The sequence below is a fragment of the Nicotiana tomentosiformis genome, chromosome 2 (assembly GCF_000390325.3).
Source record: "Nicotiana tomentosiformis chromosome 2, ASM39032v3, whole genome shotgun sequence".
Classification (NCBI taxonomy): Eukaryota; Viridiplantae; Streptophyta; class Magnoliopsida; order Solanales; family Solanaceae; genus Nicotiana; species Nicotiana tomentosiformis.
The window spans coordinates 61,588,236-61,607,558 of record NC_090813.1 but is presented as its reverse complement, the minus strand read 5'-3'; the positions used below and the strand labels follow the sequence as shown (position 1 = coordinate 61,607,558).

Here is a 19,323-nt window from a genome sequence, read left to right as displayed (position 1 = left end):
TTCATAGCAATAACATTCTTGGCCAATATTTTACAATATTATTGTAGAATCTCAGTATAATATATTTTATTGGTTAATCTTTATTATAATAAAGGGAAAACATGATTAAATTTTAGGACTAAAATGAATTCTAACTTCTTTTATATATATTTGGAGGGAAACAAAGGGACTCTTAAAAATATGATTGGAGGGATATTAAAAGTTTTTGACTCTTAATATATATAAATCTCCTAAACATAAGTTAACCTACAATTCCTACTCTACAAACAAAATACATACTCTAAACATGTAACGACCCGATCGGTCGTTTTGAGCATTTACGCTCCTTTCAACTATTTGAAGTCTTGAATAACTTCCTACGAGGTATTATGACTTGTGTGAATTGTCGGTTTTGGTTTCAAGGTATTTCGGAGTTAGCTTGGAAGGAGAAATTTCATGTTGGAAGCTTAAGTTGAAATAGTTGACCGAATGGTGATTTATGTATAAACGACCCCGAAATAAAGTTTTGAGGATTTCAATAGCTCTATATGGTGATTTTAGACTTAGGAGCGTGTCCGGAAAGTTGTTTGGAGATCCGTAGTGGAATTAGGTTTGAAATGCCGAAAGTTAAATTTTTGAAAAGTTTGACCGGGGGGTTGACTTTTTGATATCGAGGTCGGAATCCAATTCTGAAAATTGGAATAGCTTCGTTATGTCATTTATGACTCGTGTGAAATATTTGAAGTCATTTCGAATTGATTTGATGTATTTCAGCACAAGATATAGAATTTGAAAGTTCAAAGTTCATTAGGCTTGAATTGAGGTGCGATTCATAGTTTTAGCGTTGTTTGATGTGATTCGAGGCTTCGACTAAGTTCGTATGATGTTTTAGGACTTGTTGGTATATTTGGTTGAGGTCCCGAAGGACTCGGGTGAGTTTCGGGGTGGTTTCGGACAATTTCTAGGCCATTTTTAATTGCTGGTTTCTGCCTATAGAGGTGTGAATCGCGATCGCGAACATTTGGTTGCATTCGCGAAGAGCAAACAGCAGTTTGGGGCCTTGTGAATCGCGATCGCGGAAGCTCTTTCGCGATCGCATAGAACAAAATCTCTGCTGCACTGACCCGACTTTGGAAGCTTATATCTCGCAATCTATAAAGAATTTGGAGATGATCCAAAAATGAAAGTTGTAGCCCTTGATGTCTAGTTATTATAAAAGTAAACCATTTGTTATTTGGAGTTATTTACAAAAAGGTATGGTGAATAAACTATAGGCTGTCTGGGAAGATTTTGGAAATCTCTGTTGCACAAGGCTGACTTTGGAAGCTTATATCTAGCAATATATAAGGAATTTGGAGAGGAGCAGCAAATGAAAGTTGTAGCTCTTGATGTTTAGTATTCAGAAAAGTAAACCATTTGTCATTTGGAGTTGTGTACAAAAGGTTGTGGTGGATACACTATAGGCTATCTGAGAAGAGTGTGGAAATCTATATTGCACAGGCTGACTTTGGAAGCTTATGTATCGAAATATATAAGGAATTGGGAGATGAGCAACAAATGAAAGTTATATCCCTTGGTATCTAGTTTTCAGAAAGTTAAACCACTTGCAATTTAGAGTTTGTACAAAACGTTATGACCATTATACTAGAGGCTCTCTAGAAGAGTTGGGGAGTTTGTGCTTCACGAACGCAAAGTGCAATTTTGGGGCTGAAAAATTTTGTGCTTCGCGATCGCGAAGAGAAAAGGCCTAGACAGAAGATATATTTTGAGGTTTCGGCCATTTTAACACATTTAGAGTTATGGAGCTCGGATTGAAGCGATTTTTGAGGCGATTTTCACCATATGGATTGGGGTAAGTGATTCTGACTCAATTTTGGCTAAATTACACGAATCTATTGTTGTTTTTACCAATAAATTAGTGTTTTGGGTTGAAAATAGTAGAAAGATTTATAGACTTTAATTGAGGATTTGAAGGCCGAGTTGTTGTCGACTTTGAGTAATTTTGGTATTGGGGGACTCGTGGTTGAATGGAGGTTTGGATGTTGTAAGTTTTATCGGATTCCGAGACGTGGGCCCCACGGGCGATTTTTGGGCTAAATTTTGGATTTTTATGGAAAATTAGTATTTTCTTATGGAATTAATTCCAATAAATTTTATTGACTGAATTGAATTAATTGTGGCTAGATTCGAGGCATTTGGAGACCAATTCACAAGGCAAAGGCAGAGTGGAGTAAAGAATTACACGGTTTGAGGTAAGTAGCACTTCTAAACTTGGTTCTAAGGGTATGAATCTCCGAATTTGGTATGATATAAATTGTTTGGAGGTGACACACACGATAGGTGACGAGCATGTGGACGTGCACCATATAAATTGTGTCTTGAATAAATCCTGTGCAGTTGTAAGATTACTGAATCATGTTATTATCTGAACATTCTCCACGTGTTAGAGAAATTGAACTGAGGCTCCTATTAAAGATCATGTTTAGGCTACGTGCCAATTTTTTGGGACCCATGGGGTCGTGTTGCTATTGAATTACTTGTTTAAAAAATATACATTTCACACTCAGTAATATTTGTCCATTGTGAGAATATTTATGGGATCGAGTTGCGCGACGCAGCAGGCTATAATAGCTTTATACATTATTATCATATGGATCGGGGGTGCCCGCTTGCAGCAGGCCTTATAGGCTTTACTATTATATGGATCGGGGATGCCTGCCTGCAGCAGGACTTATAGGCTTTACTATTTTATGGATCGGGGTTACCCGACTGCAGCAGGCCTTATAGGCTTTATTAGTATACTGATCTGGACTGCCCGCATGCAGTAGGCCATATTGGATTTATATCATGCTTGGGATGAAGGAGCCCCTGCGGAGTCTGTACACACCCCCTAGTGAGCGTAGATGATTATATATATTCGAGATGGACTTCCCAGGGCTTGGACTTGCCTTACTTACGATGATTATATACATATATTCAGGATGGATTTTCCCAGGGCATGGACTTGCCTTACTTATTTATATTGTAATGAATTTACCTGGACATGGATCTTGTCCGTCTCATTTGCATTTGGGGATAAATTACCCCAGGGCTAGATTGGCCTTATACGGTACTGAGTGACTGACTGTCAGTCGATGTGTATATATATACAGGTTGGAATACCCCGGGGCTGGATTGGCCATAAACTGTACTAAATGACCGAATAATTTGTGACTAGTATTTACATGAGGTCTTTTTTTTACTGAGATGTCATATTCTTCATATCATGCAGTATTGATCTATTACACTTGTACTGAGTTTAACTGTTAAATTTGAAAGCATCTCTACGTTTTGTACCATTATTTATACTAGACTATACCTGCGGAGCTCATCATTGCTTTTAGCCCAGAGGTTAGTCTTGTTACTTATTGAGTTAGTTGTACTCATACTACACTCTGCACCTCGTGTGCAGATCCAGGTGCTCCCGGATACGACGGCTGTTAGAATTCGGAGTTCTTTCCGTTGGAGACTATCAAGGTAGCTGCTTGAAAACCGCATACTTGATTCCCTTCATGTTTAGTTATTGTACTGTTCTATATTTCAGGCAGTGATTTTTACCAGTCAGACTTTGTATTCATTTAGATGCTCATGTACTCAGTGACACCGGGTTTTAGGAGTGTTTATATATGTATTTGTGAATTTTCTTCCGCTGAATTTAATCATTTTATTTTTAAACATAAAAGATATGGGAGTTTATTGAGATTGTTAGCTTGCCTAGTATTGAGATAGGCGCCATCATGACAGGTGAGATTTTGGGTCGTGACAAGTTGGTATCAGAGCTTTAGATGACATAGGTCTCACGAATCATGATCAGGTTTAGTAGGGTCTTGCGGATCGGTACGGAGAAATCTGCACTTATCTTTGAGAGGCTGCCGAACCCTTAGGAAAATTTCACTTTCTTGTATTCTATCGTGCAGAATTGATTCAGCTTGAAACATAACTCTTTGAATTCTTTCCACACATTTCGTATGCGCATATGAGCACTCGGTATCAGCTGTGCATCGCCGGCTTGTGATTCTATAAACGAGGTTCAAGATGTGTATTCTGTGTTTTGGTGATGGGCCAGTCTGGAGGACTTGAGGCCAGGTTTAGACCGGGGCTTAGGCTCAGTAGCTTCAATTGTAACCTGTACATTTGGACTCATATGTCTGGTAATGTCCCTACGAGTGGAATTTGTGGCTCGATGAGCGGTGGAATGGCTTTGTGATGAGTATGATATAACTGCGGGATGTGTTAAGACGATTTGAATGTGACGAGAAGTACTTCCTTGAAATATAAAGGAAGGCCATTAGGTGCTTTATTTTCATTTTGATGTGACGTACAATCTCGAGTGTGAATGTTTTGAAATATCTTTCATGTTGTTAAATTTTGGGGCAAATTAAATTCTCCTGTGTGGTTAATGAGTTTGGACTCAGAAAGATTAAGTGATTTCATAGTAATTGTGGTTGCGAAAGGGTATAACAAGATGCCAATTTGAGACTAAACAGGTGGGTTATCTCCTGCGAAGTAATTTATGTAAGTGAGTTCCTTATGATGTGAATAAAGAGGTTTTTTTCTGCCAGCGGGGTGTATGTGTTGAGACTTGAATTTGAAATAGGTTACGAAAGTTGACTTGAGTGTTATAAGAAAGAATGCGAGATTAGCGGACGATTGAGGTGTTTTATGGTTGGTGTGTCTTGAGCTTGAGAAGAATTTTCGTTGAACTGACTGCGGTATTAAGGCAGTAATAAAGTATGGGTATTGTGAGTTATCGAGTATTTTAATCTATGGCTTTGGCCAAGTGGGGGAGCCTGCTATTGACAATTCATTTTATGGTTATGTGTTAAATGTTTTGTTTTGGTCTGAAGTATACTTGGGAATCAGTGATGACTTGTAGAGGTGGAGTTCGAGAATGACTTGAGTAAGGAAATTTATGGATACGGGTTATATTGCGCTTTATGAGTATATGAAAATCGTGGGATAAGTGAATTGTTATTTGTGAATGATGTAGTGCGCACAGAGTATGAATTTGATAGGTGGTATTAAAGTAGAGTTACTTTTTTGAGTGTTGTTGTGCTAATGGGGCACGTGTCTTTTGGCCCATTTGGGCGGTGCAATGTGGATTTGAATAAAGGGGGTGACTCTCGATAAAGTTCTAATGGATTCGAGATTAATATGTAACAATTGAGAATTTTTGGCGGATTTGTTTATGGCTAAAATCTGAGATTTAAGTTGGATGGTGTCGAGACTTGTGGCATTTTTGTATATCATTATGGATTTTATATTTCGGTATTAGGAAGGTGAATGAAACGGCCTTAGACTTAAATAAGGTATTTTCAAAGTGGGCGTTTCGGTTGTGGTATTTATAGGGGTAATTATGATGTGGTGAGACTCTACAGATGTTTTGGTGGCAATATTCTTGGGTTTTGATGAACTACGTGGTTTGGTCGAGTTAGAGGAATTTAGTTCTAATAGCTTGGTTATGTGCAGATGGATTTCAAAGCGTTCTTGATGGTTTCTACCATAGTTTGAATCGGATATTTTCTACTGGTGTGGGAAACGTGTTGTGTATTGTGATTTCCACCTGGAAGGAAGCAAGAGGAAGGTTTCTAACTAACCGAGTATATAATTTGCTAGTGACTCAGAGTTATTAATGGGATTCTTGTGCTTGTCACATGATGGCATAATAGATGTGGTGTGTTGTGCGGGATTAGGATTTACATGTACAAGGTGACAGTTCAGTCTTGAAGAGAAGGTAACGAATGTTGGATAGCATGGTCAGCTTCACATATTTAGATGAATGTTATAACTGCGCGGTAATCCCTGAGAAGGGTGCGCATTACAAAAGGCGCATTGTGTTCTGACTTTCGGATGCCATAGGTATTGTGATACTCACCTAGTTAATAGACTACTGATATACGAGTTATTGATATGGGGCATAGAGGAATTATGGAAATATTCCTAGTGGGATGATCGTACATGAAGGATATGATAGCCATGCGAGTGCAGGAGTTGTGATCAGTTACGATGGTTCATGTGTACTTATTTGATTTCTCCTGTATGATATGCTTGGATTAGAGGCCTGTGACCATGCCAGGCGCATTATGTTATTGGCACGTGAGTTGTCCCTGCGGATCCATGTACTGATACTTTTGGCACGTGAGTTGTTTGTGCGGGTCCAGATATTTATATTATTGACACGTGAGTTGTCCGTACAGGTCCAGATATTGATACTATAGCACGTGAGTTGTCCGTGCGAGTGATGTTAATGTGAGCTCTAGAAGAGTTGGTTACTGTTATTAAATTTGTGTGTCTTGGTTCTATTATATATAATGAACTTATAACATTACAGTTGTAGTGGTGCTTGTTGAACTTCCAATATGGTTCTCTTCCTTGAGACATCTCCCATATTTGGGTACACTGATTGTGCAGTGGTGGCTGGAGTTATATTGATGTGGCGTGTCTGTGGGATAGTTTTATTTAATAATATAAGGTCATTGGACCTAGAATGGGTACTATCAGGCTTGATTATGGTATATTCGAGAGGATTATGGCTCTGGTTGGGGCGAGAGAGCTCCATGGCTAGTTGATCTGATGAGTGGTTATGAGTTTTTGATTGTTTCTTTCATCATTAGCAGTGTACAAAGGTTTTGGAATGAGGTTCTGTTGAATGCGGGGTTTTAATACTTGTACTTGGTTGGTTTGGAGTAATTACTATGATTGTGATCGGGAATGGTGCTGCGAGCATATGAGTTGTGTAGTATGTAATGTGATTATATCTGGGGTTATGGCTATGGCTTGATACAGCTTGTTCAGACTTATACGGTATGTGAGATTTAGATCTTGGAAAAAATTCTGGGTGTTAGAAATTGGGCTCCAAGTTTTGGGCTAAGGTTAAATTAATGATTTTCAGTTGTGTTATGTTGTCTATCCTATATAGAATAGGGTGATGTGGGATCACCCCAGGTATATGCATGGTAAGGAGGAACAGTGATTTAAAGGTTTAGGAATAACTCTTGACACGCTCGAAGATGAATGTATCTTTAAGTGGGGAAGATTGTAATGACCCGACCGGTTGTTTTGAGCATTTACGCTCCTTTCAACTATTTGAAGTCTTGAATAACTTCCTACGAGGTATTATGACTTATGTGAATTGTCAGTTTTAGTTTTAAGGTATTTCGGAGTTAGCTTGGAAGAATAAATCTCATGTTGGAAGAATAAATTTCATGTTGGAAGCTTAAGTTAAAATAGTTGATCGGATGGTGACTTATGTTTAAACGACACCGGAATAGAGTTTTGATGATTCCAATAGCTCTGTATGGTGATTTTGGACTTAGGAGCGTATCCGAAAAATTATTTGGATGTCTGTAGTGGAATTAGGCTTGAAATGCCGAAAGTTGAATTTTTGGGAAGTTTGACCGGGGGTTTACTTTTTGATATCGAGGTCGGAATCCGATTCTGAAAATTGGAATAGCTTCGTTATGTCATTTATGACTCGTGTGAAATATTTGAAGTCATTCCGAATTGATTTGATGTATTTCGGCACAAGATATAGAATTTGAAAGTTCAAAGTTCGTTAGGCTTGAATTGAGGTGCGATTCGTGGTTTTAGCATTGTTTGATGTGATTCGAGGTTTCGACTAAGTTCGTATGATGTTTTAGGACTTATTGGTATATTTGGTTGAGGTCCCGAAGGACTCGGGTGAGTTTCGGGGTGGTTTCGGACAATTTCTAGGCCATTTTTAATTGCTGGTTTCTGCCTATAGAGGTGTGAATCACGATCGCGAACATTTGGTCGCGTTCGCGAAGAGCAAACAGCAGTTTGGGGCCTTGTGAATCGCGATCGCAGAAGCTCTTTCGCGATCGCGTAGAACAAAATCTCTGCTGCACTGACCCGACTTTGGAAGCTTATATCTCGCAATCTATAAAGAATTTGGAGATGATCCAAAAATGAAAGTTGTAGCTCTTGATGTCTAGTTATTAGAAAAGTAAACCATTTGTTATTTGGAGTTATTTACAAAAAGGTATGGTGAATAAACTATAGGCTGTCTGGGAAGATTTTGAAAATCTCTGTTGCACAAGGCTGACTTTGGAAGCTTATATCTAGCAATATATAAGGAATTTGAAGATGAGCAGCAAATGAAAGTTGTAGCCCTTGATGTGTAGTATTCAGAAAAGTAAACCATTTATCATTTGGAGTTGTGTACAGAAAGTTGTGGTGGATATACTATAGGCTATCTGAGAAGAGTGTAGAAATCTATGTTGCACAGGCTGACTTTGGAAGCTTATGTATCGAAATACATAAGGAATTGGGAGATGAGCAACAAATGAAAGTTATATCCCTTGGTGTCTAGTTTTCAGAAAGTTAAACCATTTGCAATTTGGAGTTTGTACAAAACCTTATGACCATTATACTAGAGGCTCTCTAGAAGAGTTGGGGAGTTTGTGCTTCACGAACGCGAAGTGCAATTTTGGGGCTGAAAAATTTTGTGCTTCGCGATCGCGAAGAGTAAAGGCCTGGACAGAAGATATAGTTTGAGGTTTCGGCCATTTTAACATATTTGGAGTTATGGAGCTCGGATTGAAGCGATTTTTGAGGCGATTTTCACCATATGGATTCGGGTAAGTGATTCTAACTCGATTTTGTTTAAATTACACAAATCTATTGTTGTTTTTACCAACAAATTAGTGTTTTGGGTTGAAAATAGTAGAAAATATCATAGACTTTAATTGAGGATTTGAAGGCCGAGTTGTGGTCGAATTTGAGTAATTTTTGTATGGTGGGACTCGTGGTTGAATGGGGGTTCGGATTTTGTGAGTTTTATCGGATTCCGAGATATGGGCTCTACGGGTGATTTTTGAGCTAAATTTCAGATTTTTATGAAAAATTAGTATTTTCTTATGGAATTAATTTCTATAAATTTTATTGACTGAATCGAATTAATTGTGGCTAGATTCGATGCGTTTGGAGACCAATTCACAAGGCAAAGGCATAGCGGAGTAAAGAATTACACGGTTTGAGATAAGTAGCACTTCTAAACTTCGTTCTAAGGGTATGAATCCCCGAATTTGGTATGATATAATTTGTTTGGAGGTGACACACACGATAGGTGACGAGCATGTGGACGTGCACCATATAAATTATGTCTTGAATAAATCCTGTGTAGTTGTAAGATTAATGAATCATGTTATTATCTGAACATTATCCACGTGTTAGAGAAATTGAACTGAGGCTCCTATTAAAGATCATGTTTAGGCTACGTGCCAATATTTTGGGACCCATGGGGTCGTGTTGCTGTTGAATTAATTGTTCAAAAAATATATATTTCACACTCAGTAATATTTGTCCATTGTGAGAATATTTATGGGATCGAGTTGCACGACGCAATAGGCCATAATGGCTTTATACATTATTATTATATGGATCGGGGCTGCCCGCCTGCAGCAGGCCTTATAGGCTTTACTATTATATGGATCGGGGCTGTCTGCCTGCAGCAGGCCAGGCCTTATAGGCTTTACTATTTTATGGATTGGGGTTGCCCGTCTGCAGCAGGCCTTATAGGCTTTATTATTATACGGATCGGGACTGCCCGCTTGCAGTAGGCCATATTATCTTTATATCATACTTGGACTGAAGGATCCCCTTCGGAGTCTGTACACTCCCCAAGTGAGCATAGATGATTATATATATTCGGGATGGACTTCCCAGAGCATGGGCTTGCCTTACTTACGATGATTATATATATATTCGGGATGAATTTTTTCAAGGCATGGACTTGCCTTACTTATTTATATTGTAATGAATTTACCTGGACATGAATCTTGTCCGTCTTATTTGCATTTGGGGATAAATTACCCCAGGGCTGGATTGGCCTTATACGGTACTGAGTGACTGACTGTCAGTCGATGTGTATATATATACGGGTTGGAACACCCGTGGAAAGGATTGGCCATAAACTGTACTGAGTGATCGAATAACTTGTGACCAGTATTTACATGAGGTCTTTTTTTTTTTACTGAGATGTCATATTCTTCATATCATGCGGTATTGATCTATTTCACTTGTACTGAGTTTAACTGTTAAATTTGAAAGCATGTCTACATTTTGTACCATTATTTATACTGAACTGTACCTGCGGAGCTCGTCATTACTTTCAGCCCAGAGGTTAGTCTTGTTACTTATTGAGTTAGTTGTACTCATACTACACTCTACATCTCGTGTGCAGATCCAGGTGCTCCCGGATACGATGGCTGTTAGAATTCGGAGTTCTTTCCGTTGGAGACTATCAAGGTAGCTGCTTGAAGACCGCAGACTTGATTCTCTTCATGTTTACTTATTGTTCTGTTCTATATTTCAGACAGTGATTTTTACCAGTCAGATTTTGTATTCATTTAGATGCTCATGTACTCAGTGACATCGGGTTTTGGGAGTGTTTATATATGTTTTTGTAAATTTTCTTTCCCTGAATTTAATCATTTTGTTTTTAAACATAAACGATATGGGAGTTTATTGAGATTGTTGGCTTGCCTAGTATTGAGATAGGCGTCATCACGGCAGGTGAGATTTTGGGTCGTGACAAAACATGAATGCTAACGGATGGATTGAAGATGATTTCTATCCATGGTTTAGGATGAACCTGCCCAGATCGTACATTAAGCACGATGATCTGGTAAATTCACTTTTTTTGTTTTTCTAGTTTACATGATATGATTTTTTACCCTATCTTTCCATTATGCTTTTGCAGTTTCTTTCAAAGAGTATTTGTGACTATCTTCCTCCTATTCGGTTAAAACAATACTTTGATATAATGGGAAGGAGTGGACTGTGTCTCTAACAGGTGTTGTTCGAAGAAGACTTGTTAAGGGGTGGAAACAATTTATTGTCGACAATAATTTGAAGAAAGGGAGTGTTCTTCTTTTTGAACTTGTTGAGGCTACATCAAGGGCGGTGATATTCGTTGTTGAAGTGCTAGGAACATCTAATGCTTAGCTTTTTCGATTTTTTCATTAAGGTCATATAGTGATTGTGTTCTACCCTTGTCATTAAAATGTTTATGGATTAATATGATTTTTTTTATAATATTGTCTGTTATTTTTCCTTGTATTATTGTTATACTTATTTATTTTAAGAAGACTGGAAATATTGTCTATGATTTTTCCTTGTTATATTTTTTTCATGTTTATGGAAATTATTTTATACATTTGGTACAAGGAAAAAAATGACTAAAACCTAAACTACTAGGAAGAAGACTGGAAATTACAAGTCCCCCTCTTCTTTTGGATATAATAGAACCCAGTACAAGACTGTGAAGCATTAAAAAACTATTGAAAATCGAAATTAATTTGGTCATAGAGAATGAAAAAGTAATCACGAATAATGAAAAATTGTATTAATTAGTGATTCAAAGTTTTGGAGACCGAAATATTAAATACAATTCAATCACCTAGACTCTTCGGATGAAAACAAACTAATAAGGGAAAGAACAATTTTGAGAAAAACATTGTTGCAGCCAGATTTCGAACCTTGGAACCATATGAAAGGAAAGGAACTTTGAGAGTTGATCAACCAAAGGGTCTATCGGCATTTATAGTTGGAATCAATATTATAAATACTTTAATACCTTTATTAGTGAGTTGATAAAAAAAGAGAATGTCGCTACTTTTTTCGAACCCAGGGATCAAAGGTTAAGGGAAACACTTGGCAAATGCTTTCTTCATCGCAAAGGTTAAGTATTATGAACTTCAAGATTGTTTCTTCATCGCTAATAACTTCTTAATCTTTATCGCTACATTAAGATCGTGCATCATTTTAGAGTTCAACACGACAAAATTTTGGCATCGAGCAAATGCTTTCTGCACTCTCTTTATTAGAATAATTTTATTTCAAGTATTGAAGTTAGAATACAACGCAACTAATCCAAAGCCATGGGGAGAGATAGCAATAATTATGTAGTAGCTAATATGCCAGCCATAAGGCATAAACGTTGGAGAATTCATTTTGATTGAAATGTTAAAACAAACTAAGAAATGCATAAGTTTTATAAATCATTAAACCACAAACTTTATGCAAAACAAGCAAAATATTTTCAAAAATAAAAAGTCCTGGACCAAATAAAATAACAATGCATTAGGCCTATTGAGAACTCCAAGTTTTAGAAATAGTCTTTATCAAATATTATAGTTTCAAGTCTGGTTTGGAATTGAGATCAAACAAGCTTGATTGCGATTGCGTAGCGTCAATTTGCTGCAATTAAAATCAAACAAACACTATAAGAAAAGATAATAAGTAATAAATCTAATGTAGTTGCAAAATTATACCTCATTCACACCTAGGGAACCATCATGCTCAATGTTTGTACCTCTTCCTTGCCCATTACCCCTACCCCTGCGTCCACCACTTCTACTGCCACCTCTACCACCACGATTGCCACTACCACTGCCACCAATCCTGCCACCACCCCTGTCACCCCCTCTAACACCAGTTCTTCCGCCATTACTAGCTCCAAATAAACCACGCGGTTTTGAACTTGTAAAGTAGTATTCAATTCTTCCTCTATATCGATTCAAATGTGGCCTGCTACGTGAACGAGTGTACTGGGGATCTCGTAGAGTTGTATCTTAAATTTCATCTGAGTCATCCTGGTCGGGGTTTGGCACGATCATTTCGTCGTCCCAGTTTTGAAGATCATTCACTATCATCTTCAATTTATGCTTAACATATTGAACCTTCACGCTAGTGCCCAGTGCTATATCACAAGCCATGTCAAAATACTTCAACATGCTCATGTATGTCTTGTACTCAGGAGTCATGTTTGGTTAACCAACTTGATGGAACTGATCCAAGTGTGGCCTAATAACATCGCTTTTCCACCTTGTCAGTATATACCTTTCATCAATTTTATCAATCTTCTTGTACGACAAGATCTTGAGTATATGGAAATAAAGTATCCCTCTAGACTTGAACCATTTGTAGCTGCAACTAAAATAATCACCGATAGGTATATATTCAACAGTGTACTCTCCTAGATTTTCACCATTTTTTTGTACAACTGAATAATCACTAACGATGAATTTCTCAACACCAGGGACAACTTGATGATCGTCGGGGCTGCTGACTTCACAATGATACAATTTCCTTAGCTGTGTCTTGAAACATTCATACACTGTATGCGTATAACACTAAATTACCTTCTCCTCCCACTTGAACAATGACTCACACACAATTTGAAAGCCCTTTGACATGTATTCCGCTTCCAACTCTTTCACATGCTTAGCTCTTATAGCTAGCTCATATTGGTGAACAAACATGCTAAGAGTGCTTTGACGGGTAATATATCCATCAAAGAACTCATGCATCCCCTCACTTCTTTGCGTAGATAGCATACCAGCCCAAAAATACACATCAAGGTACATAGGAACCTATTTTTCCTTCTTAGAGTAAAGCTTGTTGAACCAATTCCTTGTATGCAAATTATACTTTGCAATATATTCTATCCATTTTCTCTCAAAAACTTCAACAGTAATGCTATAAAGGACCATGGATTTAAATTCTCCACGTGTAATTTTAGAAGGACGAACACTACTTAAGTAAAGAGGAAACTTTGAAAATATATGTCAAATACAATACTCTATGTATTGTATGTGGCATCACTTCAGCAATGGTTGGCTTAATACTCGGACATTGGTCAGTTATGATCGCATCTGGATGAAAATTTCTCATGGCCTCAAGCCAAGTTCTAAAAACCATTTATAACTATCGATATCTTCATGAGACATGAGAGCACCTCCGAGTAAGATGGATTGTCTATGGTGATTGATGCCAATAAATGTAGCACATGGCATATTATATCGATTCACAAGGTACGTCGTATCAAAGCATATCACATCATGGAATTGCTCATACGCCGCCTTACAGTGTGAATGCACCCATACCACATTTCGCAGCCTGGCAATATTATCAACGTCTATTGAATAGAAAAACTCTCTATCCTTTACCTGCATTTCACGAAATTAGTTGAGCAATGACTGTGCATCCCCTTCTTGCATTTCAAAATTCCTACTCTTTAAAATAAAATTTCTATAATCTTTTGGACTACAACCCAAATTTTACGGTCCACCACGTTAAATCTCCGCAAGTCTAATATTCTTGGAGGGTCTAATACTAGATCAATCGTGAGCTACAAGATTCCTCTTCAAAGAATCACAAACGGACATATGTCCAGCCATCAGGCGCGATATGAAAGGGAGAAAATCATGATTATGATCGTGAATGGCCTTAGAGATGCGCCAACAACCAGAATCATCTAAAACATCAGTGAGCCTAGCTTTACAATTGTTACTCTTGGTGGTAAACTTGATTTTGCGAATCCTATCCCTATTACAATAGTAAGTTATGTACCTGGCAGTGTCACCACCCTTCTTGTTGGAATTTCTTTTGACAACGGAGAATCCTTTCAATCGTGCATGTTCTTTGTAGAATGCAAACAAAGAATCTTTATCTCTATATTGCATTCCGAAGATTGGATCTAGAACCACATCATCTTCAGTGAAATCATTCTCCATTTCCTGATCAACATCATATAACTCTAACTCATTTCCTAAAAACTGCTCCTCATCATCGTCAGCTTCTCCATAATATTCTCCATTGGGTTCTTCATCATCATCATCTAAGTGCACAACATTGTTGAAACTACCGTGAGAATGAACATCGACTCATTCGTATTCATTCAACAAACTGTCGTCCGATGTCATCCCTAAAGATCTGTACAACTCATCCCTAACTCGATCAAACCTATTATCTTGGTTCATATTTATAGTTGTTGTATTTGTGTTATATTCATTTGGTTTTATATTTTCTTACACCGCCAAATTTTCTTGGTTTGAATCCATTTTTAGATAACGAGGAAGTGTCCACTTTGACTTGGTTTGATAAGGAGAAAGTATTGATACTACTAAATCTGGTGAATTTAAATTTTCTTCCTCCTACTAAATCATATACCATTTTTTTTAAGGAAATACAATAATTTGCTATACACATAAAATACAATGGAAATACAATATGATGTAAAGACTTTTCAGCTTTCTCCGTAAATGAACATAGATGATTTCACGCGGCTCAATGCTTGGGAATAGGAAGAGTCTCTCCATATTTAATTTTCTGTTTTGGAGTAAAAATTATAGGGCTAAATAATTAGGAGGTCGTCGAAGTAATTTCACCCGTGTGGCCATAGTTGGGCCACATTAGTGTGGTCGTTTAGCCCTACAATTTCCATCTTAATTATTAGGGTTGCCGTTTAAAATCAAAGCACTTCTTCCACTTTTGCTTTTATTATTGTCGTTTTCTACTTCCTTTTTCTCTTCAGTTTGTTTCTTTTGTTGGTTTTGGTGGGAATATATGCTTTATTTATGATGTTATCCGAAATAATTGGATCTCCAATCCATCTCACTACGCGAGTCAACCTAGTAAGTCAACAACTCGAAAAGATCATGGGGAATTCAATTTTTATATTATACACAGTATTCAAGAAACTCTCTTGCTTAGTTTAACTAATAAGAGCTATTAAAATACTAGTAACGCTCACAATAATGAAATTCATTGATTAAAAACTGATCATTGTATGATTACATTATTAGTGACTCTCTTGACTTTTGAAGATTCGGCGTTGATGCTACCGCATATAGCCGAATAATAAAGTAAGAAAAGGGGCAAGGTTCCTTTTTATTTATTTGCTTTGTATTTTGTAGAAATATGTGTCCCAAATTATAATACACGCTGTATCCCAAATACTATCACATTATAATTTGTTTGTTTAGGGTGGAATTGAGAATTGGATAAATTTTGTTTTCAATGAATTCATTTTTCTTACTCCATGTACTGTTAAGTGTTATTAGCAATATTGTTGTAAATCTAACATGTATAGGGTTCAAAAATTTATATAGGTTAAAATTGTCTTGCACGTGTATATATTCACTTATGTACTCTATTGCTTTTAAATCCTAACAACAAAAGGATATATTCTATAGCATATTGCAAGCAATTCATAACACAAACATCTCAAGTTTCAAATTTGTACTTTTTAATTCTATTTTGACGAAATAATTTGTTACGTTTTTTAAAAATAGAAACAAAAAGGAAGAAGAAAAGAAAAGGAAAAAAGGAAAAGAGAGGAAGTAGCCTAGTTTCATGTCCTATCCAAAATAAGTACCCGAAGAGGTGGAGAGAAATGAAGAAAAGCATATTCTGTTGCGGAAGCCGAATATACAAAGAGTGATTAAATTACAACTACTATATCTAAAGGTAGCTAATAAATTGTAAATGAGACAATAATAAAAAGAACACCAAAAATTAACGAGGTTCGGCAAAATTTAATTTTTGCCTAGTCCTCGGACACAATCAACTCAAACTTTATTTCACTCCAAAAATACAAGTGAAATACTAGAAGAGAAAAAGAAGATTCAAATGTCTTAGGAGATAAGAAGGCAGGTGAGATATTTTCAAATGAACAAAATATAACGACCCGACCGGTCGTTTTGAGCCCTAGCACGTCGTTCAACAGTTTGAGGCCATGATTAGTTTCACTTCAGATATTATGACTTGTACGCGTAGTCGGAATTGAGATTTAGGGAGTTCAGAGTTGATTTGGAAAGAAAAATTTCATTTCGGAAGCATTAAGTTGGAAGAATTGACTAAGGTTAGGTTTTTGAGTAAACGATCTCGGAATCAGGATTTAAAGGTTCCAACAGGTTCGTATGATGATTTCGGACTTGGGCGTATGTCCGGATCGGGTTTTGGATGACCCGAGAGCATTTTGGCGCCTATTTTGGAGGTTGGCATTTTGGAAGAATTTCATAAATTTGGATTGAAGTGGATTTCAATGTTATAAATGTTCGTTTGGGATTCCGAGTCTGGGAATAGCTCCGTATGGTGATTTTGGTATTGGAACGCGTCCGGAAGTGGATTCGGAGGTCCGTAGGTCATTTTGGAGTCATTTGGCTAAAACTAAAAATTTGAAGGCTTTTGAGAAGTTTGACCGGAAGTGGAATTTTTAATATCGGGGTCAGAATCTGATTTCGAAAGTTGGAGTAGGTCCATAACGTCAAATGTGACTTGTGTGCAGAATTTGAGGACAATCGGACAAGATTTGATAGGTTTCAACATCGATTGTAGAAGTTGAAGTTTCAAAGTTCGTTAAGTTTGAATTGGGATGCGATTCATGATTTCGATATTGTTTGATGTGATTTGAGGTCTCGAGCAAGTTTGTGTTATGTTATGGGACTGGTTGGTATGATTGGACGGGGTCCCGGGGGCCTCGGGTGTATTTCGGGGTAGTTTCGGATCATTTGGAGCTGCTTGGGAACTGTTGTTGCAGGTGTCTTGTGTCCTTCTTCGCGAATGCGGTGAAGAACTTGAGGAACCTACGCGAACGTGAGTGGGGAGTCGCAAACACGTAGAAGGAAATGAGGACTGGGCCTGAGGATGTTTGGCCTACGCAAACGCGATGCTGGGTATGCGAACGTGAAGCAGTGAGGGCGAAAAGCTTCGCGAACGCGTCGTGAGGAACGCGAATGCGAAGGAGGTTTTCGGGGCCTGAGTTGGCTGAGCTTCGCGAACGTGAAGGGGTTGCCGTGTTCGCGAAGAAGGAGTCAGACTGGGCAGTGAGATGTTTTAAAACGGGATTTTTGGCCATTTTCACTTCATTTTCTCCATGGGAGCCGATCTTGGGGGCGATGTTGGAGCTCCATCTTCAACATCTATATCAAGGTAAGTGATTCCCACCTATTGTAAGTTAAATACATGGTTTATATATGGATTTAGACATGGAAATTTGTAAAAATTTTGGGGTTTTGGTAGGAAACCTAAAAATTGGTATTCTTGGATTTTGATAACGAATTTGGGCATGGAATGGAGAATAAATTATATATTTGAGTTCGTGGGGTTATGGGTAAAGTTTATCTTCAAAAAAATATTGAAATCCGGGCACGTGGGCTCGAGGGCGATTTTATCGACTTTTCGAGCGGAGTGGAAAATTGTTGTAAATTGAATTGTTATGAGTATTAGAGTATATTTTCATTGGTTTTCACATTATCTAGCTAGTTTGGAGCGTTGGACATCGGTTTGAGGTGCTAGAGTGGCGTTGGAGCCTGTTATGGGACTTCGGAGCGAGGTAAGTCTCCTTTCTAACCTTGTAAGAGGGAATTTACCTCATAGGTGGAATAAATCAATATGTGCTCCTATTTCTGGGGGCTACGTACGCACGAGGTGATGAGAGTACGTGCGTAGCTACTATTATGCTTATGTCCGGGTAGTCTAGGTCCCAAATTATGTTATATTTGCGATGCTTGCATCCTACTTGATAATTAAACCGTTTAAAACATATTAGAACTTGATAAAGGAAATTTCAAAAGGTTAAACTTCACCTACTTGGGTTTCGGACGGGTCACTTGACCGTTAATGAGAATTGATATTTACTTAAACATCAAACCTAAATAAATCCTTAATTTAGTAGTTTGAATATGTTTATCTTTTGTGGAACGGGCCGAACGCCTTGGCAGATTAAATAGATGCATCTATGGTTCGCGTCATTCGACCCTCTAGCAGTGCACAGTTTAAATATTTGTTGGATCGGGTCGTACGACCTCGACATAATTTGCGCATGACTTAATTGATTGTTTGAAATTATTGATAATTGATATGGCCTCATTGACTGGAGATATAAATTGTTAAAAGATGAAAATAAATTTGGAAATCTCCTATTAACAAGAGAATTATTTACCTGCCTCACGTTATTGTGTTTACCGTTGCCTCATAAAATCCATAATTTATCATATCATCGGTGTATTAATTATAGCCCATAGTAAGTATCTGAGTCGACCCCTCGTCACTACTTCTTCGAGGTTAGGCGGGATACTTACTGGGTACGCGTTGATTTACGTACTCATACTATACTTGCTGCATATTTTGTGTAGGTACACATATGTTTAGCGGCCTTGTGGGCGCAGAGGCGCAATTATGGCGGGGACTTAGGTGAGCTGCATTCTATACGACGCCACGCGGCCAACAGAGTCTCCTTCAGAGTATTGTATTTTCTTTCTTGTCCAAATTGTATTCCGGACAGTTATTGTATTTTATTTTAAATTTCTAGAAAAGGCTCATGCACTTGTTACACCAAGTTCTGGGATGATTATGGGATGTTCAGTATTGAAATTGGAAAAACATTGTTATTTATTCTGTAAGTTCATCTTTTACTAGATAAATTGAGATAAATTTATGATTTTAAAAAAATATTAAAATGAGAATTTAACTAACTATTTAGTGTTTGTTTGCGTG

The 19,323-nt window shown here is 37.5% G+C and overlaps 1 protein-coding gene across 1 annotated transcript; it reads right to left on the bottom strand.

The window, feature by feature from the left end:
* Nucleotides 1-12,812: 12,812 nt before the first annotated feature.
* LOC138904917 (protein FAR1-RELATED SEQUENCE 9-like) lies at nucleotides 12,813-13,352 on the bottom strand. The gene is made up of 2 exons (XM_070193413.1): nucleotides 13,185-13,352; nucleotides 12,813-13,136 (listed from the first exon to the last, which is right to left on the bottom strand). The coding sequence occupies exons 1-2, from the start codon at nucleotides 13,350-13,352 to the stop codon at nucleotides 12,813-12,815; spliced, it is 492 nt and encodes a 163-aa protein (XP_070049514.1).
* Nucleotides 13,353-19,323: the final 5,971 nt, after the last annotated feature.